Below are 18097 nucleotides of genomic sequence, written 5' to 3' on the forward strand. Positions count from 1 at the left end.
TAAAAGAAACAGGGACTGATGTTAACAGCAATTTTCTATAAAGAACTATGTAATGTTTATGAACTATAAATAACTATTCATAAAAAATATTAAGATTCAGTTGTTACCATGAGGTCTACGAATGGTGGTGTGATATTGTAAAATACACATGGTGGTGTGAGCTTTAATAGTTTGTGTATATGAGCATTACTTTATGGAGCAGGTGGTGCATATAAGTAATGTTAGGGAGAAGGGAAAGAGAACATAGGGGCATATCCAATGATCCATGAGAAATGTAAAATTTCTGTCCCACGTAAGAATTTTCTATTTGTTACACTTATAAAAATCTATCCCCAAAAAAAAGCTATCCAGCTGCACCTGTTTTTCTCGTGCAAGAAAAATATTTGGAGTGCTCATACAAGAAAACAAGATTGAACATCCATGTCATGTGCACTACCTAATGGAAAGAATACCGCATAGGTATTCAATTGTTCTTGAGGGCAAAGTTCTCACGCTCACTTTGTAAAAATCTTGCATTTTTTCTCTTTCACGCATGTCTAGATTATAGCTTGTTTGTTCCTGGACAATGCCTAACCCCACCCCCAACTCCAAAGAAAAATGGAACTTCCCAACATTTTTTTTACTAATGCTTTAGAGACAATGTTCATTTTCTCATTTGGTAATAGATATGTTTCTGCCACCTGTGGTGTATTTTTCACAGAATTGCTTTTTTTAACTTCTAAATCCAGAGATGGAGGCATTTGAAATTTGTTTTATGGATGTGCCTGATAGATGACCTAATGGAGGAAGGTGAGAGGGGGTGAATGAATTGACTGATTGAGAGAATGAGGGTGAGAATCTGGCTTTAAAATGACTCCATCAAATGCTTCAGAGCTATTACCAATCCCACAACCATGCTTTTATCGCAGAAGGTGTTCACTTGCAAACCTCTCTGAGGCAGAGGTAATCTGATTGTATCGCCTATCCTCTCATGCCATGCTATGTATAAACCTCTCGAAAATAAAATAAAGACATGTAGTGTTAGGAAATATATAGGGCATGAGAGACACAGGAAATTCAAACAAACAGGATTATAAAAATCCCCATAGTGAAATGTGTACTTTTTAGTGAGATGTGTGTGTTTTTGTACATTAGGTTAGAGGAGTGGGTAGTTGTATCAATAATGTGTGATTATCCATGGTATGTGTTTAGGAGAGATAAGTCCTAGTCATACACAGGTGTGTGCAGGCCTGCTCCCCCATGAGGTAAAGGCATCCCCTCAGATGTCACTATAGTATGAGGAAAAAATAAATATTTATAGGATATCCCTCCACAACAACCTTTTTTCGAGTGATATCCACAAATAGTATCACCAGAATGTAACTTGGGGGAAACCACAGTAGATATCTCCAATGTCAGTAGTGTGACCGGCACCCAATCAAGAAAGTATAGAGATCACATTAGTAAAGAAATAGCAATATAGATTACATATACTTACATTGCTTGCATTGAAGTCATACAAAATGTAGATGCCGTGTTCGATTGAGTCTTAAGAAGAAAAAAAAATCACAGATCATAATAACATCATAAATGCCCTACAAATAGATTAATTTTTCTATAATACACTGACATTGTATTGGGCTGGTAATATCTATAGGCAATAGAATATCATATGGAAGCTTGCAGCACTCTACATACTGTAGAAATTCTAAACTCTATAAGATAATTTCAATGTAATATATCCAAAACAAACAATCATATTGGTAGATGAACATTACTACTAGAGTGCAGATACTGTATATAAACAAATATGTTAGTTGCTGTTTACAAGAAGTTACATATCTCCCATGGTTGTATTTGTCAAACTGCTTGCCTCACACAACACTAATCTGTTATGGAAAACTTTTAGATCAGAATTGTTCCCAAATCATGTTGGACCAAATAAAAAAGATTACAGGTATGATAACACTACTTCCAATTCCACATACTGTATGTCCAGTTATTGAAGACAGTGGTTGTTGCAGTTTGTAAACAAACAGATAAAGAGAAGAAATTGTTTGCTCCCTTTCTTACTCTAGGAAACTTTGGAGAAGATGGTGACATTTATCTACTTACTTGGCGATTCATCGCGCCCTACGGGCGCTCTTCACACCGTCGTTTGTGGCTACGCCCCGTTGACCCCTGCACGCCTTTGAACATACGCACGCCGGTAGAGAACAGATGCAGAAATGCAGGGCAGTATAGAGGGCATACAGAAATAGGGTCCAATTGAGAAAAGATAGAGAGGCGTAGGGGGGGGGGGAGGGAATGTACAGAAACGCTGTGCGATGGGTAAAGGAGTTGGAGAGGCAGGGTGGTAGGGAGAGGATAAAGAGAGGCAAGGTGTTACAAAATACCGTTGCAAAAGGCTACGACCCGTTAACCCCTGCACGGGCTTCAGCTGTGCTATAATTGTTATTATATGGAGTATTACCTGCAAAAAAATTTATGCTAGTGGGTAAATATTACAAGGGGGAAGGGCGTGCGATTGTCAAGGGGGCGTAGGCCTTTGTTAGGGAGTGAAGAGTGGCCGCAGGGCACAATGAATAACACAGTGTAGTATATACTGCTAGTGTATGCAGCGCAGCTTAAACACACAGTGGCCACAGGTAATGGAGCCGCGTATACACACAATGGACACAGGTAGCAGCACAGCTTATACACACAGTGGCCACAGGTAATGGATCCGCGTATCCACACAGTGGGCAGAGGTAGCAGCGCAGCTTATACACACAATACCCACAGGTAGCAGAGCCGCTTATACACACAGTGGCGACAGGTAATGGAGCCACGTACCCACACAGTGCCCACAGGTAGCAGCGCAGCTTATACACACAGTGGCCACAGGTAATGGATCCGCGTATCCACACAGTGGGCAGAGGTAGCAGCCCAGCTTATACACACAATACCCACAGGTAGCAGAGCCGCTTATATACACAGTGGCCACAGGTAATGGAGCCGCGTATCCACACAGTGGGCAGAGGTAGCAGCCCAGCTTATACACACAATACCCATAGGTAGCAGAGGCGCTTATACACACAGTGCCCACAGGTAGCAGAGCCGCTTATACACACACAGTGCCCACAGGTAGTAGAGTCGCTTATACACACACAGTGCCCACAGGTAGCAGAGCCGCTTATACACACAAAGTGCCCACAGGTAGCAGAGGCGCTTATACACACAGTGCCCACAAGTAGCAGAGCCGCTTATACACACACAGTGCCCACAGGTAGCAGAGGCGCTTATACACACAGTGACCACAGGTAGCAGAGCCGCTTATACACACACAGTGGCCACAGGTAGCAGAGGCGCTTATACACACAGTGGCCACAGGTAGCAGAGGCGCTTATACACACAGTACCCACAGGTAGCAGAGCCGCTTAAACACACACAGTGCCCACAGGTAGCAGAGTCGCTTATACACACAGTGCCCACACGTAGCAGAGCCGCTTAGACACACACAGTGCCCACAGGTAGCAGAGGCGCTTATACACACAGTGCCCACAGGTAGCAGAGCCGCTTATACACACACAGTGCCCACAGATAGCAGAGGCGCTTATACACACAGTGCCAACATGTAGCAGAGGTGCTTATACACACAGTGGCCACAGGTAGCAGAGCCGCTTATACACACACAGTGCCCACAGGTAGCAGAGGCGCTTATACACACAGTGGCCACAGGTAGCAGAGCCGCTTATACACACACAGTACCCACAGGTAGCAGAGGCGCTTATACACACAGTGACCACAGGTAGCAGAGCCGCTTATACACACACAGTGCCCACAGGTAGCAGAGGCGCTTATGCACACAGTGACCACAGGTAGCAGAGCCGCTTATACACACAGTGACCACAGGTAGCAAAGCCGCTTATACACACACATTGGCCACAGGTAGCAGAGGTGCTTATACACACAGTGGCCACAGGTAGCAGTGGTGCTTATACACACAATGACCCCCGGTAGTAGCGTCACTTCTACACACAATTCCCATAGGTAACAGAGGCGCTTATACACACAGTGGCCACAGGTAGCAGAGACTTTTATACACACAATGACCACAGGTAGCAGTGGTGCTTATACACACAATGGCCCCCGGTAGCAGCGTCACTTCTACACACAATTCCCATAGGTAATAGAGGCGCTTATACACACAGTGGCCACAGGTAGCTGAGCCATTTATACACACAATGCCCACTGGTAGCAGTGTCACTTATACACACAATGGCCACAGGTAGCAGTGGCGTTTATACACACAGTGGCCACAGGTATCAGCGCCACTTATACACAATGGCCACAGGTAGCAGTGTCGCTTAGACACATAATGGCCACAGTATTAGTGTTTCTTATTAATCCAATGTCCATTGGTAGCAACTATACTCACAGAAGTTCAGTGTGTGTGTGTGTGGGGGGGTTTGGAAAGGAGGTGGGTTCAGTGAGGTGGAGGTGCGTATCCATGCCGCTGATCACCGCGATTCAGGGAATCACTTGTAGCAGCTGCGGATGGTGTCCGAGGTGCTATGTGTGGTGGTGGGTGCGGGAGGGGGTCCAGAGGTGTTGCGGGTGGTGGAGGGGTGGGTGCAGTGGCACCAATGGTGGAAAGGGTGCAGAGGTGCTGTGGGTGGGGGAGGGGTAGGTGTGGAGGGGGAGTGTAGATGCTGTTGGTGGGGGAGGAGTGGATGCGGGGGGCTGTGGATGAAGGAGGGGGTCTGGAGGTGATGTGTGTGTGGGAGGGGGGATGTAGGCGGGTGCATTTGGAGGTACAGGGGGGTGAGCTTAGGTGATGGGTTTCAAAAGTGCTGTGGGTGGGGGAGGTGTGGGATGGCACGGATGGGGTATGTAAATGCTGTCGTGTCGCGGGTGGGGCGCGGATGTGGTGGATGCTGTGGGTGGCGTGGGTGTGGGAGGGCTGGGTGGGATGGAGCATGCGGGGGTGTAGCGGGGGGGGGGAGAGGTGGGTATGGGGGTGGGGGAGGTGTGGGGGTGCAGCGGGCGGGTGAGGGGGATCTGACGCAGATGTGGTGGATGCTGTGGGTGCCACGGGTGGGGGAGGGGCGGGTGGGTTGGAGGGTGCAGGGGCGAGAAGTGGGAATAAGGGTGGTGTGGGGGTGCCACAGGTGGGGTGGAGGGTGCGTGGGTGTAGGAGGGGAAGAGATGGGGGTGGGGGAGGTGCAGGGGTGCCGCGGGTGGGGGAGGGTGGGGGGGTTGCGGGTTGTAGGTGCTATGGGTGGGGGAGGGGGCATGTCCCACGGGTGAGGGACGGATGTGGTGGGTGCTGTGGGTGCCATGGGTGGGGAAGGGGTGGGTGGGGTGCTGCGGTTGGGGGAGGGAGTGCAGCGTGTGGGGGAGGGGCGGGGGTGCTGAGGGTGTGGGTGCTATGGGTGGGGGAGGGGGCAGGAGTGCCGCGGGTGGGGGAGGGACGTGTGCCGCGGGAGTGGGGCAGATGTGGAGGATGCTGTGGGTGCCGTGGGTGTTTGGGTGGGGGAGGGGCGTGTTCCACGGGTGGGGGGCGTATGTGGTGGATGCCACGGGTAGGGTGGTGGGTGCGGGGGAGAGAGGTGGGTATGGGGTGGTTGGGGGTGGTGCGGGGGTTTTGGGGGTGGTCCGGGGGGTTTTGCGGGTTGTGGGTGTTACGGGTGGGGGAGGGGGCGGGAGTGCCACGGGTGGGGGAGGGGTGTGTGCCGCGGGTGGTGGACGAATGTGGTGGGTGCTGTGGGAGCCGCGGGTGGGGGAGAGGCGGGGGGTGCGGATGTGGTGGATGCTGTGGGTGGTTTGGAGGGTGGGTAGGTAGAGGTAGGTGTGGGGTGGGGGAGGTGCGGGGGTGCCGCAGGTGGGGGAGGGGTGGGTGGGGTGGAGGGTGTGGGGGTGTAGCGGGGGCAGAGGTTGGTATAGGGGTGTGGGAGGTACGGTGGTAGTGCGGGTGGGGGAGGGGCATAGGGTTTTGCGGGTTGTGGGTGTTATGGGTGGGGGAGGCGGCGGGAGTGCCACGGGTGGAGGAGAGGTGTGTGCCGCAGGTGGGGGAGGGGTGCTGCGGGTGGGAGAGGGGGCGGGAGTGCCGCAGGTGGGGTGGATGTGGTGTATGCCGCAGGTGGGAGGGTGCGGGTTGCCGCGGGCCGTGTGCCATGGGTGGGGGGGTGGATTCTGTGGGTGGTGATGCCCGTGTGCGGCGGGTGGAGGTGTTGGATGATGTGTGTGCCGCGGGTGGGAGGGGGGGCGGGTGCGGCTGTCAGCGTTCGGCCAACAATTCTCCTCCACACTGTGCGCCAGCGGTTAGTGAGAGCGCCGCTTACAGTCCCCGGCTGCACTGTCACCAGGGTCTGGAGGAGGGAGAGAGGGGAGTGGACAGAGATGGGGAGGGGACTGGGCAGGGATGGAGGGGCCGAGGGAGTGTTCCTGCCCTGCATCCAGCCACCCAGATCTGTGCCTGTGACTCCGCCCAGCATTAGAATGCCAGGCACCGAGTCACAAGACTAATATATAGGAGACTCTGTACCATGTAATAGTGTATCCATCCAGGGGCATAGCCAGAACTTTGTGGGCCCCATAGAAACATTTTGAAGGGGCCCTAGTCCCAATTGTATTAGAGAAACACCTATCTGCAGCAGTTGTTAATTTAATGCCCCATAATAGTATTTTACAGTAGTTCATTTTCTAATGCATAGTAGAGCCTTAGTTAATGTTTTCCCCATAGTAGTGTACTAGTTTATTTTATGAACATTAGCAGTGCTCTAGTTCATATTATGTAACATTGTAGGGCTGTCAATTCATTATGTAACACGGTACCCCAATTCACATTATGACATATAGAGTCCTCAGTTCATATTATGCCACATTACAGTGCCCCCAGTTTATATTATGCCACAGTACAGTGTACCCGCTTCCTATTATGCTATTCTATAGTGCCTTCCCTTCAGTGCCACATTACAGTGCTCCAGATCATGTTATCTAACATTATAATGTCCTCAAGTTCAGTTTATACCACATTACAATGAGCAGGTCCAGGGGCATAACTAGATATATTGTAGGCTCCAAGGCAAAAGTTTGCAAGGGCTCCTTTGAATCACCAAATGCTGAAAAATGTTTACAACACATGAAACTGTGACAGAGAAGGTGGGCCCCTATCAGCTCTGGGCCCCATAGCAGCTGCACTCCTTGCACCTATGGTAGCTACACCCTTGTATCCATCTAAGCTACAGTGTTTAGTCTGACTCCTACTATATATAAACTTTTACATGTTTGAGACTTCATTTGCTAATTTATTTTTATCTTTATAACCAGTTAACTGGCTAATGTTTTCCAAACCAGCTCAGAAGTGATTTTTTTAATGACTGAATTAGGTCAAGAATATCTATTTATAAAGTTATCCAACACAATTTTATTAAAAAATATATATTTTTGAAACACAGTATACCATTAAAATAGCCATTTGTACAGTGTATTGAGCATTAATTTGAAATTATTTAGGATAATAGCCATCCATAATTGGATAATAGCCATCCATAATTGGAGGTCCTGTATTGCTATTCTTAATCAATACGGCATCACCTTAATTAAAATCATCCATAAAAACAGTTTTCAACTTGTATAAATATTTTCAAATCGATAGTTTTGATGTACTGTATTGTTAAACTGATGTTTATTGATGATCGGAAGGTTATGCACTGGAAAGGCAGAGGCTGTGCTAAATGTTTGCAGCCACAGGCAGGGGTGTATCTACCCATTGGCCAGGAAGGCACTCGCCAGGGGTGCCAGCAAAGGAGGGGCGCTGCCTGGTGGTGCCACCTGTGGCCAGGGGGTACATTTTTAGAGGCAGTACCAGTGTGTGCCACCCCCCCGCAGTGACGCCCGGCAACATGCAGAGCAGGCAGCAGCAGCAGTCACAGTTCCTGGCAGTGGTGTCCAGTGTCCGAACTGAAATCAAGAAACACTACATAAACTACAGCTCACAGCAGCCCTTGAGAGCTTGGGAGCTCCCGGCATTAAGGGCTGCTGGGAGCAGTAGTTTATGTAGATTTTCTTGATTTTAGTGCGGTGCCATGCCGGACACCCGTGGCTGCTACCAGCTCTGCATATTGCTGGGCGACCCTGCGAGTGAGGCACTGCCTAGGGGTGGTCCATCTGATTTGCCTCTCGTTGTCCACACTGCGACACACACCTCAAGCCTCCCGGTCCGCACGTGGTACTGTCCACCTCCTGCATGGTGCTGTCCCACTTTTGACTTTTTCCTGGTGAGTAACAGACAAACAGACAGACACACACACTCAGACAGACAGACACACACACACACTCACTCTCTCTCTCTTTCCCAAGAGGCTCTACCTGGTGTAGTGTGTATAAGGGGCTACGTGGCGCAGTGTGTATAAGGGGCTACCTGGCACCGTGTGTATAAGGGGCTACCTGGCGCAGTGTGTATAATGGGCTACCTGGCATGGTGTGTATAAGGGGCTACCTAGCACCATGTGTATAAGTGGTTACCTGATGCAGTGTGTATAATGGGCTACCTGGTGCGGTGTGTATAAGGGGCTACCTGGTTCAGTGTGTTTATGGGGCTCTTCCTGGCACAATGTGTATAAGGGGCTACCTAGCGCAGTGTGAATAAGGGTCTCTACCTGGCGCAGTATGCATAAGGGGATCTACCCAGCGCAAATTGTATAAGGGGTCTGCTGTATTGTGGTGTAATGCGTGTAATGGGCTCTAACATGGCACAATGTTTATATGGGTTACTACTGTGTAGCGTAATGTTAACAAGGGGCTCTAGCATGTGTCATAATGTATATAAGGAGTACTACTGTGTAGCATAACGTGAATAATGTGGTGTAATGTAAGTAATGGACACTACTGTGTGGTGTAATTTGAATTGAGGGTACTATTGTGTGACCATGCCCCTTTTTAGCACACGTGCCTTCCCTATTTCAAGTGTGTGTGTGGAGGGAAGGGGGGGGGAAGGGCATCAGTACTTTACTTTGCATGGGGTGCTCTGACACCTAGATACACCCCTGGTCACAGGATATTAGAGATGAGCGGTTCAGTTTTGCTCAAAACTGACTACACCCGAACTCTAGGGTTCTGAGTCAAACTAAAGGCGGTATCCAATTAGCACCTGTAGTGTAATCCCTGATAAGTGCCGGCATCGGGGGGAGCAGCACGCCAAATTGGGGCTAATAGGATAGCCCCCAGCAATTCTACTAGCAGAGATAAAGTACCGCTGCTAATAGGATACCCTCTTAAGTCTCATATTGGGTCACTTTGGGGTTCTGAGTCGAATCGAGTCCCAGCTAAAATCATCCCATCAAGTACAGATCTCGGATTGAAAAACTGTGTTTTGGATTGCATTTAATGTTGCTAATGTTTATAGGAATGAAAACAGTTCAATATTACATGATTTAAGCTGTTTTTATACATTTTTAAAGAAATTCAGATCCAATACCAAGACACTTGAGGGCGGTTTAAAAAAAACAAAGCCAAAGCATGGGGGGATCCGGGGATGCAGAGGGATTGTGAGTTTACCCTGAGATTCAGCTACCAAGTGGGAATTTCAGAGTGGACACATCAGATGTGACCGTGTCATGGAAGACCCAGCCTGGCGTGGTTGCATCTACAGTAATGCTGAAAGATGGTCCCAATGTACCTTCAGAAGCTGGCGGAATATGTTAATGCAAAACAAAAACTATTGCATTAGAGTGCACACTAAAATAGAAATGCAAACATTTTGGGCCTGATTTGCGTACAGCATGTTCATCTGTATTTAGAGTTCACAAACTCTAAGACTCGTGGTCCTTGTGCTTGCATTCTGGGTAGCCCATGTCAGTGACGTGCGGTGGGGTGAGGCAGGTGAGGCAGAGCCTTTCCTGTCATACGTACGTTTAAACCAGAGTTTTGACTGAATAGAATATATGAAAAATACCGATAATTTATTTTAAATATCCTATTTGCATTATTCTAATACTTTTTATAGCCCAAACTCTGGAGTAAAAAGTCTATGGCAGGTGAGGCAGTGCCTCACCTGTGTATCCTTTCCACACATCTCTAATCAAAACTCACCAGATTTCCAGGAGTTTATAATGCTGCACCTGTGTATAATGCCCAGATGTACCCTTTGGCTCATATATTGCATGTAAATCTGGCTCTGGGGTTAGCCAGTGCCTCCTGAGCCATTTAGCTCACTGCACGTCCCTGGCCCATGTGATAGTGAGTACAGTTAGACCCTGAATGCTATGGGTAAGAAGAATAAAAAATTGGAGAGAGATAAAGTGTAGAGAGATAAAGTAGCAACAAATCAGCTAATTGATAGAAAACGTTATACTGTGCATACATGCTGGGCACTAGGACTCAGGTAGGTCTGTCCTCCAATCTGATGTATTACTGCTCATGTGCTGCAGCCATCTTGTAGATACTTCTTTAGTACAGAAATACTTTGTGAGAAGTGTCATGGTGGAGACACATGTCTATTACTTAGCTCCAGAAAGACCAGTAATTACCTGCTATATAGCTCTTCCAAAAACCCTGCACCACTACCTGAAAGCAGCATACATTCACAGTCTGGTGAGCTGTATAGAACCTTACTATGATGAAGCTTTGATACTGTTATACTTCAATAAACCAACTCCACTGGTTAGGTAACTGGGCTGTCCTTACATATGGAGCAACGCTAATTGTGTCTTCATCCATTGCTGGATTGTGTCTGTGCACTCCCATAGCGGGGCTAGGTGCCGGATCGCCTAGTCCCACCAGGAGTGCACGTTTGCGATGGAACCACGCTAGATGAGCGCAGCTCCATCTGTAGCTTGAGTAATCTGTTGGCAGGGATTAAAGTGACCCAGAACGGGGTGGAACTGCGTTCCGTCAGTTCCACTTGGAGATGGAACGCAGTTCCACTTCCTCCGGGTCACCTAACCCGATGTGTGCACGGTACCGCAGGGAGAGGTTGGGCGCCCACTGATATTGTGTTACCAGTGGGCGCCTGGCTCGTTCTCCACAGCGGAAGCCAGCGGCGCAGACGCTGGAAGGACTGCAGTGGTCGGATGCGGGAGCTTGGTGAGTATTGTGTTTGTTTGTCTTTTTCATATGTTTCTACAGAGGGCAAACTACAAGGGGGAAAACTACTGGGGGCATTATTACTGGGGGCATTACTACTTGGAGCAAACTAAAAGGGAGGCAAACTACAGGGGGGCAAATACTGGGGGCATTACTACTGGGGGGCATTACCACTGGGGCTAACTACTGGGGGGGGCTAAACTACTGGGGCAAACTACAAGGGTGCATTACTACAGGGGGCTTTACTACAGGGGGGCTAAACAGCAGGGGACTAAACTACAGGGGGCTAACTACATGGGGGCTAAACTACAGGGGAAAAATTACTGAGAGCATTACTACTGGGGGGCTAAACTACAGGGGGGCTAAACTACATGGGGTAAACTACATGAGGGCTAAACTACAAGGAGGCTAAACTACTGGGGGCATAACTATAGGGGCTAAACTACTGGGGGCATAACTACAGGGGCTAAACTACTGGAGGCATTACCACTGGGAGGCTAAACTAAAGGGGTAAACTACTGGTGTCATAACGGCAGGGGCATTACCACTCGGTGTTAAACTACTGGGGGCATAACAACAGGGGCATAAATACTAGGGGCATAACTACAGGGGGCTAAATGACTGGGGGCATTATCAAGGGCATTGTAAAGGGGGCACTTCATAAGGAGCACCACTCCTGGGGACATAAGGGGCACTACTACTGGGGGCATTGCATAAGGGGCACCACTACTATGGGCTCTATATAAGGGGCACTACCACTGTGGGCACTACCAGTACAGTGGACATTGCATAAGGGGTGCTACTGCTGTGGGCATTATGTGTATTACGGGGTGCTACTACTGTGGGCATTATCTGTAATAGGGGTGCTACTACTGTGGGCTTTGTGTATAAGGGACACTAATTTTTGTCATAACATGAATAAGGGACACTACTCTGTGGTGTAGTGTGAATAAGATTGTGCTACTGGGTGTGGTTCATCAAATCGACAGTGTCTAGGTCGACAATGTTTAGGTCGACCACTATAGGTCGAGAGTCACTAGGTCGACATGGATGGAAGGTCGACTGGGTTTCTAGGTCGACATGTGCTAGGTCGACAGGTCTAAAGGTCGACATGAGGATTTTTTTTTTTTTGTGTCGTTTTCTTCGTAGAGTGATCGGGATCCCAAATTAGTGCACCGCGTCCCCTCGCATGGCTCGCTTCGCTCGCCATGCTTCGGGCATGGTGCCTTCGCTCCGCTACCGCTTCGCTCGGCACACTTTACCGTTCCAATCGTAGTCCACGTGGATCGTTAAGTATGAAAAAATTAAAAAAAAAAATGTGAAAAACTCATGTCGACCTTTAGACCTGTCGACCTAGCACATGTCGACCTAGAAACCCTGTCGACCTTCCATCCATGTCGACCTAGTGACTGTCGACCTATAGTGGTCGACCTAAACATTGTCGACCTAGACACTGTCGATCTTCAGACCGGATCCGTGCTACTGTGTGACATAATTTTAATTGGGGATACTATTGTGTGACCACGCCTCTTTCTTTTTGAGACCACGCCCCTTTTGGGGCTACCTTTATTGCATGGGTGCCGGGGGAAGGGGGGGGGGATCCACCACCTCTCTAGGACCACTTTAAGCACTGCCTGTTGGTGTGTGCTGATATAACTCTGTAAGTATCTACACCTGCACACACATTATTTCCAATACAGCTAACTGTCTTACAGGCTGTGTTTGAAAAATGGCAGTTAGGAGCACCTTGGTTGGTTCTTTAACTCTCTCCAAGGTTTGATACATCTGCCCCTATCATTTTACTGTATGTGTACATGAATATTGGAATGGACTCTTGATTACTGTACACTTACAATTTTGCAGCCAGATTTTTACACATAATTGGCTCTTAATTTTGTAAATCCACCACTTTATAAGACATATTCACTTTAACCTCAATTTATTCCATGTACTACTCACTCAAGAGAAAAATTCCTAAATAACTAAATACTAAATAAATTGTAATATTGTAAAGCATGGGTACCTACCAATGCTTTTACCATCATCCCAGAAAAGATGTCCATTGGCGTTTTCATTATCATCCAAAGCAACCAGAAGTTTCATTGGATTCAAGCGACTGGAAAAAAGATTTAAAGATGTATTTGAAATTAAAATATTAAAATGTAGTACTAATATGACCACAAGCAGTGACATATTAAGAAAGGAGGGTGCATTCTCAGGGCCTAATTCTGATCTGATCACTGGGTTGCATTTTTTGCTGTCCTGTGATCAGATAGTCGCTGCCTACAGAGGGAGTGTATTTTCACTGAGCAAGTGTGCGATCGCATGTGTAGCAGAGCTGCACAAACTGATTTTGTGCAGTCTCTGTGCAGCCCAGGACTTACTCTTCCAGTGCGATTGAATCCTGCTGATCAGAGCCGGAGCTGACGTCAGACACCCTCCCTAAAAACGCTTGAGCCCGTTTGCGTTTTTCCAGACACTTCCTGAAAATGGTCAGTTGTCACCCACAAATGGCCTCTTCCTGTCAATCTCCTTGCAAACACCCGTGCGAATGGATCATTTGCACCATCCCGTCTCTGACCGGCGATGCCCGTTGTATCCGTGCGTCGCGCCTGCGCATTGTGGTGCATAGTGCATACGCATGCGCAGTACGGATCTGAGTGCATGCTGTGCGAAAACGCACAGCAGCGATCAGATCTGAATTAGGCTCTCTGTCCGGACCCCTTCCTCTCTAGCAGGCAGCACAGTAGACACAGCACTAGGGGCACTAGTTGACTGAATCTACTACCACTGTGCCATTTTCTTGGTGATTTGTTCAGCACTGCTGCTGCCGATGCAGGACTCTGAATAGGTAAGTATTAATAAAATGGCTGCAGTGTGTGCTGTGTCGCCCCCCCTGGACCCGTGGGTCCATGTGTATCACACACACACTGCACCCATTATAGATATGCAATTGACTACAAGCTGGTGAAGTTTTATTGGTGAATTTGATCATGTTTAATATCAACTGCCAAGCTACTGTACTGCAGAGGGACTTTTTAGAGTTAGTATTAAATGCAGCAACAAGGTTCAGTTTTGAACCATGGCAACACCATGTTAATATGTAAGGGATAAGTTGTGATGGGAATACATTGTAAATAACAGTATGTGTGTGCTGCAAAGAAAAGCATACACTTTTTTCCAATTGCTTTTGATCAAAACAAATTATGTCCAGGTGCTAATTTGTACCCAATTGCATGTTTTTGCTCCTAGCATGGGTGTGCTGAAAAATGTAAATAATTCAGTGGCCCTGATTTACAGGTACATATGTTAGCATGTCCATCAAATTGCTTGGCCTGAAAAACTGGATCAGCGCAATTTGGCCACTCAGGAGTACAGTAATTGGGCAATGGATTTGGACAGGATGGATCATTCCCGGACAGTAAAAGCAAGTAGCTTGTAAAAATACTTGCTGCAAGGCTCAATGAAACTCAGGCTTAAGCTGGGTACACACTAGAAGATATAGTTGATGATGTGTCCGATTCCAACACATTGTCTACAGTATCGTCTAGTGTGAATGCACTATGTCACTGACGAAAACACGCTCACGTGTGTCTTCAGCAGTGTCAGCCATGCCTGCAAGTCTGATGGGCAATATAAATGCTCCCCCCCCCTCACCGTCGTTCGTGTATGCACTTGCTAATCCCTGCACCATCACTGGGTCGACTCGCTAACGACATCATTAGGTACACACGTCATCTAGTGTGTACCCAGCTTTAGTGCATACTTTCATTCATCATCAGCAGTTCACAATAACAGTCATGGCCAAACAGCCTAAAGCAATTCTGATTACTTAAATAGATAGACTGAATATGTGTAAGTGGCTAATCATTGCTGATACCATTTATATATACCCCTTTTGTCCAGCTTTTGAGAATCCTATTTCTAAAGCTGACCAGACACCTAAATATTTTCTTTCCAAACAGCCAACTAGTTGGCTGTTTGGAACATAATTTGGTAACACTTTGGAAAAAATTGCAATGGGGGTAATTACAAGTTGATCGCAGCAGGATTTTTGTTAGCAATTGGGCAAAACCATGTGCACTGCAGGGGAGGCAGATATAACATGTGCAGAGAGTTAGATGGTGGGGTGTGTTCAACCTGCAATCTAATTTGCAGTGTAAAAATAAAGCAGCCAGTATTTACCCTGCACAGAAATAAAATAACCCACCCAAATCTAACTCTCTCTGCAAATGTTATATCTGCCCCCCCTGCAGTGCACATGGTTTTGCCCAATTGCTATCAAAAATCCTGCTGCGATCAACTTGGAATTACCCCCAATGTGCTGTTTTCTGGTACGCAAAAGAAAAAAAAGAAAAAAAACAACAACTAGTCACTTCAACAAGCTGGTGAAATCAGTTTGATTTAACTGATTTGTCAGAATGCCCATTTTTGTCCCATTTTCTGGCAGTTACTGTAGGAGTAAATGGTCGATTGCCATTTGCATCCACGCATTACCAAATTTTCATTCCAAACAGCCAACTAGTTGATAGATAATACAGCCAAACAGAAAAAAATATACATTCAAATATCCTTGGTAACTAAACATATTTAGGGAATTTAGGGTTTGCTGAATTAAAAATTAAAGTAGTTTTTTTCAAATTGGCTCTATTTCTTGAAATAATGGATATCCCCAATTAATAGGGAACTTTGCCGTAACATATAAATATGGGAATCTACCAAAACATTCTAGAAAGTGAGACATGCGGTGAGCTAAATAGCTCAGGAGGCACTAACTAGCACCAGAGCCAGATTTACATGCAATATATGAGCCAAAGCGTACATCTGGGCATTATACACAGGTGCAGCAGTATAAACTCCTGGAAATTTGGTGAGTTTTGATCAGAGATGTGCGGAAAAGTTAGCCAGGTGAGGCACTGCCTCCCCTGCCATAGACTTTTTACTCCAGAGTTTTGGCTATAAAAATTATTAGAATAATGCAAAGAAGATATTTAAAACATATGCTTTGTATTTTTCGTATCCTTTATACAGTCAAAACTCTGGCACAAACGTAAGTATGACAGGAAAGGCTCTGCCTCACCTGCCTCACCCCACCGCACGTCACTGGTCCACTCTACAATCATTCTAGAACATTCCCTCTCCATATGATCACCCACTGCCAGTTGACAGTTTAGCAGTTTGTGTGGTCTATTGTGGCTTTCTAGTATTTTTCCTTTTATCTCAAAAATGAGTGCCAATCTAGCAAAACCAATGTCATATTCACAATCAGCATCACAAAATTACTCCAAAATCACTGTAATATGATTAGCAATAAAATGAGTGTAGATCAGTATAATCTTTAGGTGGGAGTGGTTCATTAGGTCGACATACACTGGGTCGACCACTGAAGGTTGACACGCATTAGGTCGACCTGGTCATTAGGTCGACCTGGTCATTAGGTCGACATGAGTTTTTTTTTACTGTTTTTGGTGTCGTTCTCTCCGTAAAGTGACGGGGAACCTCAATTGGTGCACCATGTCCCCTCGCATGGTGAGCGAAAGGTGCCTTGCTCTGCAACCGCTGCGCTCGGCACAGGTTACTATTCCCAATTGTAGTACACATGGATCATTAAGTATGAAAAAGGTGAAAAAATTAAAAAAATTGTGAAAAACTCATGTTGACCTTTTTGCATGTCGACCTAGTACATGTCGACCTAATGACCAGGTCAACCTAGTGACCATATCGACCTAATGCATGTTGGCCTTCAGTGGTCGACCAAATGTATGTTGACCTAATGCTTGTCGACCTAACAACCGCCTCCCTCTTTAGGTGTGTGGGCAGCTATATAAAACAGGTGATTTAGTATTCATAGGGTGGAATTCAAATGTTTGAAAAGTCGGTTGGGTGTCTGTTTTTTCCTGTCTATTAGATATCAGAAAACAGACTCCCAACTGACTTTTCAAACATTTGATTCTCCCCCATACTATAAGGTTTTTTTTTTTGTATATGTACAGGGTCAAGAAAAAACAAAAACTATTTAGTCCTTACCTAAGATGTGTGTTGAAGGCAGGAGCTTGTTGTGGTATAATATAGCCACCCCGAACATGAAGATTAATGTGGTCAATTGGTGCCTGCAGCACTTTCCAACCTCGACGTGTATTTTCTTTAACACCCTAAATTAAAATTACAGACACATTTTGCAGATTAATTTTAAAATATGTATTTTTTATTTTGAGAAAATACTTTGTGGGCACAAGAAAAAAAAATATACATATGTTTATAGTAAGGATGGACACCGCCAGTGTATGCCACTGTGTAGAGCTATTCAGCTTCTTTCAACTAGCATTCCTACAGTAAGTCATTTTCTCTCACTTTTCCCCATTATAATGTGCAAGCAGAACAGTTAATTCTAGGGCATAGGTGCATGATCCTGCATTTACAGTATCATCATTAAATTTAATCTGACCTTTCACAACCAAGATTGCTATTTTGTCTACATATTCTGAAGCAAGTTATTTTCCTGCTCTGTGACAATAATCCTACACACAGTAATTTAATGTCAACAACAAATAAGAGTGCCATACTCTCTGGACCATCGTGAATAGTGCAGGTATGTTTTTGATGGTTTATTGCAGCGTGCTGGGAAAAAAACTTGCTTTTTTTCTTATTTAATACCAACACCCCAACGGCACCCATACATACACTCCCACCCCCAATATTCAATACCAACACCCCAGTGGCACCTCCACATACACTCTCACCCAAGATTCAATACCAATAGCCCAGCAGCACCCAGACACATTTCCCTGCAACTCCTTCACATTCAATAACAAAACCCCAGTGGCAGCCCCCTATTTAATACCAACATCCCAGGAGCTCCTACTAGGCGACAGAGCGGCGGCACAAACACACAGCAGTTTACAGGTAATCAAAGAAACATTGGGTCTAATTCAGACCTGATCACAGCAGGAAACTTTTTCTCTATTGGGCAAAACCATGTGCAGTCCAGGTGGGGCAGATATATAACATGTGCAGAGAGATTTAGATTTGGGTGCTGTGTGTTTAAACT

The 18097-nt window shown here is 46.4% G+C and overlaps 1 protein-coding gene across 1 annotated transcript in view; it reads right to left on the reverse strand.

Moving 5' to 3' along the window:
* The window catches only part of LOC134909378 (maltase-glucoamylase-like), a 395541-nt gene that overhangs the window by 184434 nt on the left and 193010 nt on the right, over positions 1-18097 (reverse strand). The window contains exons 43-45 of the mRNA XM_063916182.1: positions 17077-17201; positions 13077-13165; positions 1478-1527 (exon numbers count right to left, since the gene is read on the reverse strand). Coding sequence (XP_063772252.1) covers positions 1478-1527; positions 13077-13165; positions 17077-17201 — 264 coding nt within the window. The remainder of the gene's footprint in view (positions 1-1477; positions 1528-13076; positions 13166-17076; positions 17202-18097) is intronic.

This window comes from Pseudophryne corroboree, chromosome 4 (assembly GCF_028390025.1).
Source record: "Pseudophryne corroboree isolate aPseCor3 chromosome 4, aPseCor3.hap2, whole genome shotgun sequence".
NCBI classification, from domain to species: Eukaryota; Metazoa; Chordata; class Amphibia; order Anura; family Myobatrachidae; genus Pseudophryne; species Pseudophryne corroboree.